The sequence below is a fragment of the Oryzias latipes genome, chromosome 9 (assembly GCF_053564925.1).
Source record: "Oryzias latipes strain Hd-rR chromosome 9, Olatipes_Hd-rR_3.1".
Lineage (NCBI taxonomy): Eukaryota > Metazoa > Chordata > Actinopteri > Beloniformes > Adrianichthyidae > Oryzias > Oryzias latipes.
In genome coordinates this window covers 34843194-34856654 of record NC_136245.1, presented here as the reverse complement: position 1 = coordinate 34856654, position 13461 = coordinate 34843194, and the positions used below count along the sequence as shown (strand labels likewise).

Genomic DNA, 13461 nt, shown 5'->3' with positions numbered 1-13461 from the left:
CACATTGGACTGAATGATGGACTGATCCGTGTTCATGACATCACACGTGTGTTGTACGCCGTGACATGTGTGTCGGTTTTACCTTAGAGTCAAATAAACCTACTGTACCTCAATCCAGATGGTATCTTCCAATATTAATTTATTTCATTTTAAAACGATTTTATAATGGTATAGTTCGATTTGATTCAATTAACGAGCGGCCGTGGTGCAGCGATAGGGCGGTCGACCACTGATCGGAAGGTTGCAGGTGCGATTCCCAACTTGCCCGCTCAGAGTGTTTTTGGGCAAGACATGAACCCCACCTTGTACCTGGTGGAAGGTTGGCGCCAGTGTTCGGCCGCGGAGCCGCCACCAGTGTGTGACTGAAGTCGTTCGCTGAAAGCGCTTTACAGGTATCCGTCATTTCCCACTGAACAACTTGAAGCAGATAGATCCATTTGGTTGGATAAATCGATTCATCGTTTGATATTAATCTGCATTTACTGCTTTTTAAAAAACGATGTTGATGAAACAATATGGCAGCATGCATAACAAAGATTTGGCTTTATTTGGTTGGAGGCGGATTAAATCAATTTCTATGGATGACGTCACGCAGACTCTGATCCAGTCAAGGGTTCAGACCAAACCTCACAGAAACAAAACCTAGTTTTTCATTAGAGTTTAACTATGGAAAGGTTAAAAGTGGGTGGAGGAACTGCCCTGAACCAGCCCCCACTTTATGAATGCAAACAGTACGAATGGAAGGTTGCAGTTCCTCAAAAGACCACTAGAGGCTGATGTCAGAAGAGAACCGTATCAGGAAGAAGTCTAACTTTTCCCAAAAATAGGGTTATGTACGGATTGGTGCTTCCTCCTCCACCAGTTTAGTGAGAGAGATTATCAAAAGTTATTAAAACGTTTGGCAGAATATACGCTTCTTATGAATCTTGAGTTTTAATCTCATTTTGTGTGAACAAAACCTCCAGTCAGAAGGTCACAGTGGAGCCCCCCTCTTCCAGAAACGCTCCTCATCTCAGATAGAGCAGAGACCCCGCCCCCTGCAGAAACCGTCATCTCCAGACTTTCAGGCAGCCTCTGCTGATTCTTACAGAACACACTAATGTTTCTGTCAAGCAGCGGAAAACCAAAGTGTTGCAACACAACTCACCCCCCACCCCCGTCTCTGACAGATTAGCTGCTGATTCACAACATCAGGAAGAATTGAAAATATTTGTCAGAAACTGGAGGAGAGAGGAGCAGCTCCTCACTAATCATCACCACGTTGGAGGAGGAGAGACTCATCCAGACCAGACCAGAGGAAAACATCTACTAGATCTGCAGCGTCAAGCAGCACAACAGTCCAGGTATCAAAACTCGCTTCTCTAACCGACACACAAACACACTCCCCAGTGGTAAACGAGGGAGGGGGTAAGTGCTCTCTGTAACCTCTGGCATCTCTAAAATGACTCCTGCTAATAACATATTAGAGCAGACGCTCTCAATGAGAGCCCAAGAAACGCCCGATAACCTTTAAGGATTTAAATTACTACCAATCTACCCACAAACATGAACACACACAAGCATGAACACACACACACACACACATATACATACATGCATGCACACACACACAAACACACATATATATATGTATATACATACATGCATGCACACAAATGCATGCATACAAACGCACACACAAGCACGGGCACACACACACATGCACACGCACACAAATGCATGCACACAAAAACGTATACAAGTATGCACACACACACACACACACATATATACATGCATGCGCATGCACACACACACACCCACTCACCCACACACACATTTCACACAAATGTGCATATACACACACTTAAATGCACACACTCACATGCACACACACTTGTATCCACAAAGAAATCATTCACTTCACTTCAATTTTAATTGCATAGCCTAAAATCACAACAGTCGTCTGGATGGGTTTCGTGCCATCGAGTCATGACTGAGTCGAGTCATTTATGTTTTACTCGACATCTATACAGAATACAAGAGTTAAAAAAATGTTAAGGACTGGAAGGAAAGATGAAACCCATCTGACTGGAGCAGACGGACCTGCAGAGCAGACGGGCCTGCAGACGACCCTCACCCATCTGACTGGAGCAGACGGGCCTGCAGAGCAGACGGGCCTGCAGACGACCCTCACCAATCTGACTGGAGCAGACGGGCCTGCAGACGACCCTCACCCATCTGACTGGAGCAGACGGGCCTGCAGAGCAGACGGGCCTGCAGACGACCCTCACCCATCTGACTGCCCGATTCACTGCGTGTCAGGATCTTTAAAAAGAGGCTAAAACTGCAGAGCATGAAGAAATGATGCGAGGAACAGACTTCAAACAGGTTTTTTCTTGGAAGAGGAACCAGACAGGGCTGCCCACTCTCTCCTTCTCTTTTTGCTATATTCATTGAGCCTTTAGCTGCAGCAATAAGACAGAATGAGAGCATTATAGGAATAAAAACCAAACACAGCCATCATAAAATTAGTCTTTATGCGGATGACATATTACTGTTTTTAAGGAATTTACATTCTGTAAATGAAACAGCAATGATCATAAATGAATTCTCCTCCACATCAGACTATTCCATTAATTGGAATAAGTCTGTTTTATTACCACTCAACAGGAATATGGAACAAAGACTCACAATTCCAGTTAAAACAGGAAATATCAAATATCTGGGTATCTACTTTTCCCCCAAACTATCAGAACTGGTGCAGCTAAACTACACCCCATTACTGAAAAGCATACAGGACGATCTAACACGCTGGACCAACCTGCCTCTGTCCCTTATGGGCAAGGTAGCCACGGTTAAAATGAAAATCTTACCCAAGGTTAATTATCTCTTCTCAATGATTCCCACACAACCGCCATTAAAATGGTTCAAAACATTAGACTCATCCATATCAAGCTTTCTATGGAACAATAAACCTGCAAGAATTAGTCTAAAAACTTTAAAATCTGCAAAAAACTGTGGAGGATTAGAATTACCTAACTTCCACAAATACTTTCTTGCAAATAGATTACAATACATCTTAAAATGGTTAAAAAATAATCCAGAAACTAACTCATGGTTAGACTTGGAACAGGCGTTATGTGGAAAGATCAACCTGTCAGATCTTCCATTTATCAGCCAAACAGTTAAAAAACAGGATTGTTTCAAAAGCATTAATATAAATGCCACTTTAACAGCCTGGTGGGAATTTCTCAAAATATCAAAATCATCAATTCAACCGTGCAAAATGACACCCATCTGGAACAACCCGGACATCCTTATTAACAAAAAAATGATTCACTTCCCAGCTTGGCAAGCAGGGGGCATAAAACAACTAGAGCACGTAATTATTGATAGAAGATTCATAACTCCCCAGGAACTTCAAGACAAACATGGAATAAATAACTTCTTGGAATATCAGCAACTTAAATCAAGTATTACTAAAAAGTATAAATTTAAAGACGACGATTTAAAGCTACCAGATGTAGTTACCACTCTGATTAATTTTTCAATGAATAGAACTCTCTCCAAAATATCCAAACTTTTATGTAATTTAGATAACAATATTGCCCTTCCAACAAAAAAATGGGATGCAGATTTGAGCATCAGCACAGATGAAAGCTTCTGGTCAGAACTCTGTCTAAACACCTTTAAACTGACAAAAAGTCCAAATCTGCAGCTAATCCATCTCAAAACTCTTCACAGAATTTACTACACTGGACAGAGGATGTTCAAGATGGGTCTCAGTAACTCAGACATTTGCGAGCACTGTGATAATAATCTACCCGACAATTACATGCATGCACTGTGGTTCTGCACCCCTGTCCAGGCTCTTTGGCAGCAGGTATGTGCCGATTTATCAGTCTGGCTTAAGGTTTCAATCACTGCCTCACTGTCACTTTGTGTGCTTGGTGACATGAGTGCCATCGATATAGAAGAAGGATTAGCATCTATCATTTTCATAACTCTTTGTATTGCCAAAAAAACTATTTTAATAAATTGGAAAAACAAGAAAAATATAAACATAAGTCAACACAGAAATCTGCTGTTTGATCATATCAGCTTGGAAAAAATGTCAGCCCAAGGTTCAAGTAACTTTGAAAGAATTCAGTCTCTCTGGTCTCCTGTGGTTGACTCCATGACTTAGGGGGTGGGGGGCTTGGTCGTCGCTGCTCCTTGCCCTTCTGCCGTGGTTTGGGGTGGGGGTCGGGGCTTCCGGTGCCTGGCAAGGGCGGTGGGGGCTCCGTTGGTCGGGGGGTCGGGTCCGGTGCCTGGGTGGGGCGGGCTGGGGCGCTGCGTGGTCCTCTGGGCTTGGGTGTGGGGGTGCGTGGTGGGGGGGTGGGGTGGTGGTCTGGCTTGGCTTGGGGGGGTGGTCCCTTTGCCTGCGCTGGGGGGGTTTGGCGGGGGGCCCTGCTCAGGGGGGGGGGGGGCAACGGCGCCGGATGGGCTGCCCATCTGCACCTGGGGCTGGGATCGGCCCTTCCCTGGCTCTGGGACGGGACGGGACAACCCTCTCGGGGCCCCCGGTCGCTCTGGGTGTCATCCGCTTCGGCTGCGGGGTCTGGGGTGGGGGGCTTGTCGGCCCTGTCCTGTGGGGGGGCGTTCTGGGGGGGAGGGGGGGGGGCATTATTGGTACGGGTCGGGGGGGCTAGCGGGTCGGGGTCTCCGCTGAGGCAATCAGTGGTTGCCTCGGCCGGTTGGCCTCCTCGGTCCCGTCGAGGCCTGACCAGAGCTCCTCTAGGGCCGGCGTCTGGGGGTGGGGGCCTGGGCTTGCTCCGGGGGGGGCGACGCTTTCTGGCTCCTCTCTCTCTGTGTGGGGTGGGTGGTGCCGGGCCTGGGGTGTCGGCGCCTCCGGGGGTGGGGCCCCTGGGCTGGGTGGCCCTGGCCCCCTTGCTGGGGGGGGGGGGCTGGGGGACAGCTGTTTGACTACCGGGGCACAGTCGACCAGCTGTCCCCAACTTACCCCCTTCCTCATATAACCTCATATTAGGGTGAGGGGGTGGGGGGCTTAGCCTGCGATGAGCCTTGGGGGGGGGGGCTACTTGGCAGTGGCCCCCCTCCTATGGTTGCTGTATGGAGTGGGCCCCCCCTCTTTCGGATTTATTTGCACCTTAGACATGTAGGGTCCTTGGTAGGGGGGGTGCTTGGACATCACTGCAAGCAAGCAGCAGATGTCCTCCTGGCACCCTACCTGCCAATTTTAACCGCACCTTAGACATTTAGGGCCCCTTGGTGGGGAGGGTGGGGGGACATCACTGTGAGTAATCAGGAGATGTCCCCTTAGTACCCTACTCGCCAATTTTAACTGCACCCCCTTTAGTACACACACCCCTCCCCCTTCAATATATACATTCCAACATAAACACACACACATGCACACACACACCCTCTCAAACACACATACACGCACACACATTTTGCAAGGAAGGGGGGGACCTCGGTCCATCTGTCCCCTACCCCTTCCCTGGTGGGGGGTGCGGGCCCCTTGGGGATGGCGGCAGTGTCCCTTGGGTGCCGGCTCCCTGGGCCCGGCGGTACTCTCTCCGCACGGTGGGGGGGTTCACATTACACCTGAGCCGGGGGTGTTCGTGTCCCTGGGGGGTGGGTCCTGGTCCTTGCCCCTGAGCGCTGGGCCCCGCCAAACTTCCAACATGGCCGAGCCTGGGCCATATTTATAACACCCCTTGTGGGCCACCCATTTTTCCCCGGGGTTCCCCCCTCCTGGGCGGGGGCGGCGGGCCCCTGCCTTGCTCCTCCTTGGACCAACCGTGGGCCGGGTGGGTGGCTGCCTGGAGTGCGGAGCGGGTCTCCCTTGGGGGGGTCCTGGCTCGTACCAGGGGTTGGGGCGGGGGGATGCCCGGAACTCCTGGGTGGTGGTGGGGTGCTCGTCTGGGGCTGTGGGCGTCCTTCTCCGGTGGGGCCCTGCGTTGGGCTCTTCCGGCGCGGCGGGGGGGCTGCTTTCCTGGTTGGGCTGGGGCGGCGCTCTCTTTCCCTCCGCGCCTCCCTGCTCTCTGGCTCTGGGGGCCTCGCGGCGGTCCTGCTGGCCCTGGACTGGGTGGCGGTCTTGGTCGCCCGGGGGGCGGTTGTTCCCTGCCTGTTCCCGTGTGGCGTTGGGGAGATTCCGGCTGCCGCTGCTGCTGCGGCGGGGGTCTGGGTGTGGGGGTGGCTGGGCGCTCCTCCTTCTTTTCACATTCCACCATCCATTTTAGAAGAACATAAACACTCACCTGAGCACAGGTGTTAGCTCACCTTTGCACTCATAGTTTGCATGATTGAATGAATGAAAGATTTCACACTATTTGGTTTGAAGGCATAGGTATGCGTGTGAACACTATCTGTTTTGTGTACATGTTGACATGTGGACATTTCTTGCAGCTAGCAGGTGTGTTGATAATATTTGAGTGTGTGTGAACAGGCCCCGCCCTTTTTGTACTGCATTTGAACCTTACCATAATGATTAACAACCAGTAAACTTGTTGCTTTATGCTGCTTCATGGTCTTACCCCCCTTCCCCTCCTATTATCACCCCCTACCCCCCCTCTCTCTAGCGTCCCTCTCTCTTCTTCCCCTTTTTCCTTTTCCGTCCGGTCCAACACCAAAGATTTTCAGTCATGGTTGAAATGAATAAAGTTTGGCCTCAATTCCAAAAGGGGTTTATTCAGACATACCTTTGGTTTGTCTGAAGATTAATAACCCCTCTTGTTAAAGTAAAATATGTCCAACACAAGAGGCCCTCAGCTCTCATCTGTCTGCCCAGCTGTTGGACAGGACAAGTTAAAAAAAAAAAAAAAAAGAAATGATGCGAGGTGATCAGAAAGAGGGGATGCTGACGCGGATTTCTTCGCTCGTTTGTGGACGCGTTGCAACATTTTTCTTCTGCAGGTCTGCTTGAGCTGCGACTGCACGTGGCCCCCCCGTCAGCCTGAGCTCTCCTGAACACGTCTGGACCCCTCATGTCCTCCTGTTCCTCCTCACGTTGCTGTGTTTTTGAAGCTCCAGCAGCTTCTGAAAGTAACGGATCAAACCGCACAGACGTGCTGCTCCATTTCCACCACGATGTGAAAATGGAGCAGACCCCCCCCCTATTTATTACTGCAGGTGAAGAAACTGACTTTTTCCCTGACTGGGATTTTTGCCTTACATTGACTGTGAGAATATTTCTGACATGCTGGGAACAAATGTGAAATATTTTTTATGTGGACGTTTAGAGGAATTCAACCTTCAGACTAAAACTAAGATGAGCAAACATATCAGGAATGTTGTGGAGAAATGATTTCAAAAGTATGGTGGCCCTGAAGGTCAAACCACTCAACCCCAAAACATATTAAAGATCACAACTACGATTAAAAGAAGAGAAAAACTGCATTACATTTTAGCAAACAAAAGTTGTTCAGAACGAGACAAAATAAGGGTATTATGGGACATCCCTGGTTTGAGTTTTGAAGAAGAGGGAAACAGAAGGATGTTTAACCGGAACCACAGCAGAGAGCTGATCAATCTCACCAAACGCTCTCAGTGGGCGTGGCCAGAAAGTTCATAAAATTATCTTTTGTCTGAAAAAAATCGTCTCATTCCAACACAACTTCCTGTTAAAAATGTAAACAAACATCTTCGTCCAATCAGTGATGTCCCATAAAACCTTTCCTGCTTTCTTCTTTTGTTTCATTTGGATTTCTGGAAATGATTTTGTTTTTTGAAATGTTTCCTTTTTATTTTGTTTCTTTTTTTTTGGGATTAGGTTTTAGTTTCAGGACATTCGTTTTGTTTCTTTTATTATTTTGTTTTGTTTTTTAATTGCCGTTGCCATTTTTAACGTGTTTGAGTCGAGTGATTTGTTGATGTGATTTGACCTTCAAGGCCACCGTACAAAAGGGTATAAGACATGCAGAAAATAAAGTTTCAGTAAAAAACTCAAGAATAATGTTGAGAACATGAGAAGTTGAGTTTAAGTTGGAAACATTTGGCAAACTTAGAACAAATATGGCAGAAAAACGACACCAGAAATGTTGAAAAAGGTTTAGATTTTTCAATAAAAAAAGTTAAGATGGGAAGAATTTAATAAAAAAGAATGAAGGCCAAACAGTTGATCTCTACTGCTGAATTTCCAGGACTCTAAGTTGTCCGTCCACCAGCTGGACGAGACGGTCTGGACGTCACGTCTGTCTGGAACAAACGCCGTTTCGGGTTTTGGCAGCAGATCAGTCGGCCTCCAAGCGGACGCCTCTGCGCTTTAGCAGCTCTTTGTGATCTGGTTTCTCAGGTACGGAGCCATAGATTTACTAGACAAACATGTCACTGCTCCGTTTGTTTGCCCCCCCCCCATGCCCCCCCCTGTCTGAGTGGACCTGCTGGAAAAGAAAAGTTCCTTCACAGGCAGGAACCCGATTCCTGCAGGATCCTTCCTAGAACCAGAACCAGAGGTGGATTTGGATGAGTGACGTCTCCACAACCAGCAGACGTCGTCCAACGACAGGAAGGGAACGTGTTTCACGGCCTCTCACGCCACGAGTGGCCGCCAACATCTGGTTCTTCCCAAAACAACCATAAATATGTTAAACATGAAGGATTTTTAGCCTGTAAATAACCGACTTATTCAAAAAAGAAAACTGTATTTCAATGGAATTTGATCTATAGTTGCTTTTATGAAATATCAGAATCAGAAGTACTTTAATGATCCCAAACATAGCAGTAAAGATAAAAGATAGAATAATATAAAAAAACAATAATATGAGAACAAAAATGTAGCAGAAATGTAAACAAATAAGGCGGTATGATTTAAAGACAATTAACAAACAGTTAACAATGTGCAAAAATGTGCAAAAGTCATGTGCTACACTGTGAGGTATTGTAGAGTGTTGTTGTATTTGGTAGGAAGGATTTCCGTTATCGGCAGTTTTGGAGCGGAGCTGTCTGAGTCTCCTAGAAAAGCAGCTCTGCTGTTTGTCCAGAACCGGATGGAGAGGATGGTCCGGGTTGTCCATGATGGATAAGATCTTGTTCAGTGACCTCCTCTCCATCATTGCTTCAAATGATTCCTGTTTGCAGCCAATGACAGAACCCGCCTTCCTGATCGGCTTCTTCAGTCTGTTGGTGTCACTGACTGCAATGCTGCTGCCCCCCCCAGCAGACCACAGAGGAGAACAAGGTGTTGGCCCCCACAGACTGCTAGAAGATCTCCATCCACACATTGAAGGACCTCAGCTTCCTCCAGCTCAGTCTGCTGTGGATAGTCACTCCCAGGTATCTGTCCTCCTCCACATCCCTGTCCAGGATGCAGAGACGCTGCAGGACTGTCTCCTTCCTTCTGAAGTCCATCACCATCTCCCTGGTCCTGTCCACGTTGAATATATTAAATATAATTTCCCATTTCAAGCTGTCTTTGTTTTACGCCTCAAAAGGATTTATGGTTGATGAGAAGAACATCGATTCTAACCCTTGTGGGTTGGAGGCACTGTAACATTGGGAGTAGGGTCATCTAGACCCACTAGACAGAGCTCTGAACCTTTTTTCTTCAATGATTTGTGATCTTCACTGGTGTCCATGGATTACATGAAATCTTTCCACCTTTATCCACCTTTGTCATGGTAGGGAGAACACGTCAATGGAAGGGGGGGGTCATCTGGACCCCATAGGACAGCACAAGGGTAACGGATTTTTTGTTTTTGGAAACAAATGTTATTTTAAAACCTCTGACATGATAAAAATGCAGTATCAGTGAAAAGTCTGGAAGCTGGAAGTTTTCCTTGCTGTTTGAAAAGTGAAAACCGTCACTCATCATCATCAGCATCATCATCATCAGCATTATCATCATCATCATCATCCTCATCCTCATCCTCACCATCCTCATCCTCATCATCATCATCATCATCCTCATCCTCATCCTCATCAGCATCATCATCCTCATCCTCATCCTCATCATCATCAGCATTATCATCATCCTCATCCTCATCATCCTCATCAGCATTATCATCATCATCTTCCTCCTCATCCTCATCCTCATCAGCATCCTCATCCTCATCATCATCAGCATTATCATCATCCTCATCCTCATCATCCTCATCAGCATTATCATCATCATCTTCCTCCTCATCCTCATCATCATCATCAGCATTATCATCATCATCATCATCATCCTCATCCTCATCCTCACCATCCTCATCCTCATCCTCATCATCATCATCCTCATCCTCATCAGCATCATCATCCTCATCCTCATCCTCATCATCATCAGCATTATCATCATCCTCATCATCCTCATCAGCATTATCATCATCATCTTCCTCCTCATCCTCATCCTCATCAGCATCCTCATCCTCATCATCAGCATTATCATCATCATCATCATCATCCTCATCCTCATCATCATCCTCATCCTCATCCTCATCAGCATCAGCATCATCAGCATTATCATCATCATCATCATCATCATCATCCTCATCCTCATCCTCATCAGCATCATCATCAGCATCAGCATCATCCTCATCCTCATCATCATCCTCATCCTCATCAGCATCATCAGCATTATCATCATCATCATCATCATCATCATCCTCATCCTCATCCTCATCCTCATCCTCATTATCATCATCATCATCAGCATTATCATCATCCTCATCATCAGCATTATCATCATCATCATCATCATCATCATCATCATCATCATCCTCATCCTCATCAGCATCCTCATCCTCATCCTCATCCTCATCCTCATCCTCATCCTCATCAGCATCATCATCAGCATTATCATCATCCTCATCCTCACCATCCTCATCAGCATCCTCATCATCATCATCATCATCATCCTCATCCTCATCCTCACCATCCTCATCAGCATCCTCATCATCAGCATTATCATCATCAGCATCAGCATCATCATCCTCATCCTCATCAGCATCATCATCATCATAATCAGCATAGAAATGACGGAAGTACGTTTAGTCTGGACGCTCCGGCTTCAAACCATCAACTCGAAGTGTAAAAAACCAAAAAGGTCCAACTTTGATAAAAAGATGGCAGCAGAAGCTGAAACAGACGGGTTCCATCTGCTGTCATGGCCCCCAGACGGAGGGAAAATCAGTGGGACAGTTTCCCTTACGGGTCAGGACTTCATCTCCCAGAGAAACACAAACGCACCGAAACGTCCCACAAAAGGAGAGCTGAACAAAAACACACAGGGGGGGCCGAACGTGTCCACGAGCCCTGCAAACATCAGCAAATGTTCTGCGGGTCGTCTTCAGAACCATTGCTCAGACAGCGTCTGATGTCAGACGTAACGACTTCCTGAAAAATTCCACAAAGAAGCTCAAACTGGGGGGGCTCAACATCAAAGCCATGAAAAGTTTTTCTCTTAATCTCACATTTGCTGCAGAGCAGTGGGCGGAGCCTGATCAGGCCACTCCAGCAGACCAATGACAGCAGAGTTTGCTTCCTAAGATCTGGAAGCTCCGAGGATGTGAAAATAAAAGAAGTGCACGGCGCTGCTCCCGTGCACGTGCTTCACCTGCTCCTGTCAGGTCAAACCTCACGCCGAGCATCCAGGAAGCCATCATGAAGGCGCGCCATGGCGCCGCCTACAAACCTAGCTGGGCTGGGGCGGCACCTCTGCTGCTGCTCTGGCCTTCACCCCCCCTCCATCGTCCCCGAGCTCATCGTTCATCTAAACACCACAGCAGTGGAAACAAAAAGACGGCCTCTTCCTCCTAGCACGCCGGCGCGCGGAGCGTCCTACCTCGGAGCTGGAAATCCACGGACGCCTCAGAGGCGGCCCGCAGCACGGCCGAGCGGCGGTAGACCACGTGGACCCGGCCCTGGTCCTCCAGCTCCTGAGTGTCCTTCTCCAGCGGCTCGATGAAGTACTCGTCCGAATCTGTGCGGATCATGCCGGCCTGCAGAACAAAACCGGGTCAGAACCTGGAACCCTGAGGACATTCAGAGAGGAGCTGTTGCTCTGAGGAACAGTTTAAACATCATTGGTTGAAATAGTTATACCTTCTAAGAGGCTTACATTATTTTCTTTCCAAATAAAAGACATCCTGTAGCACAAAGGATCATTGAGGTCAGCAGTGATGTCTGTGCTTCCTGACCTCAAAAGTCTGTTTAAATGTTTTTGCACGACTCTGTTAAACTAGGAAGCAGAACTGGCTGATGGATTGTAAAGCATTATGGGTAATGTAGTCAGGGCCGGGTACAGTGCTGCAGTCAGTTTGTAACTGAGTTAAATAAAGTGAAACTTTTCTGACTGGTTTGTTCCGTTTGATGGGCCTTGTTTCCAAAAAAAAAGAATGTTTTTAATTAAAAGCTTTTTCCTTTGATTCAACCAGAAAGAAAGGGGTAAAACAGCCACAACGCAGGGGTAAAAGAGCTGCAATGGAGGGGTAAAACAGCCACATGGCCCCTAACCCCTGATCTGTTATTTTCAGGTTCTTCAGAAATCTGCTCTGAAACATACATTTTGCTGTTAAATTGTCCTTTTGAGTGAAAAAAGAGAACTTTCTATCCCACAGTGTCACATAAAGAAATCTACTTAGAATGTAGGACAATGCGAGTTAACATCATATATAGTGATTTATTCAGAAGAAGCTGTGCCTTCATAGCCGTCTGCTAATGAGGATGTCTGAAGGACACAGGAGACGCTGAACTGCTGTTCCTCACAAAGCTCTGAATCAGCAGCGTCACATTGTTTAGTGATGGCGACCTGCAGCTGATTTTGTCATTTATGGCCCAAGAAAAAGAGCTGCACTTTTTAGACCCAGAATGCACAGAATGGACGGATGCGGCCGGCGCAGGACGGCGGCGGCATCGGCAGAGCGCCATCAAAAGCACATCCATGGCGAATGATGCTGAACGTCACTGATTCAGCATCGATCGCTGAATCAGTGAATTCAGACGCCAGGAACCAAATCCAGAAACAAACGCAAAAGTTTTCACTGGAAGAAAAGGGTTCAAAAGTATCAAATGTGCTGAAAAAGTAGAAGAAAACTCTGACTTCCTGGTTCCTGAGAGAGCAGGAGGACCCCCCCATCCCGGTTCATGGAGGTGTGGGCCTGCTCTCGGATCTCCATCGTCTCCATGATCCATCCGGTGTCTGTTGTGGGGGGGCTTTCCTGCTCTCTCACACCTGGAGCAGCCTCCTCCAGCGGCAGACGGACATCGAGGGGCGGAGTCAGCTGTCAAACTTTGACAGCTGACTCCGCCTCAGTCACAGTCATCTGTTTTATATACGTCACATCACCACAGCCACGTCTGATAATGGAAGAATAGACACTATGGACTTCATTGAACTAGAAGGAAAAATCAGTTATGATGTCAGAGGTTCGGTCGGTCGTTCCTCCTGTCAGCCCGCTCCACGCCGCACATCAACTCTGATGCTCAGAACAGCTCATGTCGTCCAGTGGACCAAGTTCCACACAGGGGTGGGGGCTGCCCATGCTCTTCACTCTA

The 13461-nt window shown here is 47.5% G+C and overlaps 1 protein-coding gene across 8 annotated transcripts in view; it reads right to left on the bottom strand.

Annotated features, from left to right (window-relative positions):
- Window positions 1-13461, bottom strand: part of adamts3 (ADAM metallopeptidase with thrombospondin type 1 motif, 3) — a 112914-nt gene that overhangs the window by 68827 nt on the left and 30626 nt on the right. For all 8 annotated transcript variants that reach the window (XM_078953401.1, XM_078953398.1, XM_078953399.1 and 5 more), the window contains one exon: window positions 11750-11906. In XM_078953401.1, coding sequence (XP_078809527.1) covers window positions 11750-11906 — 157 coding nt within the window. The remainder of the gene's footprint in view (window positions 1-11749; window positions 11907-13461) is intronic.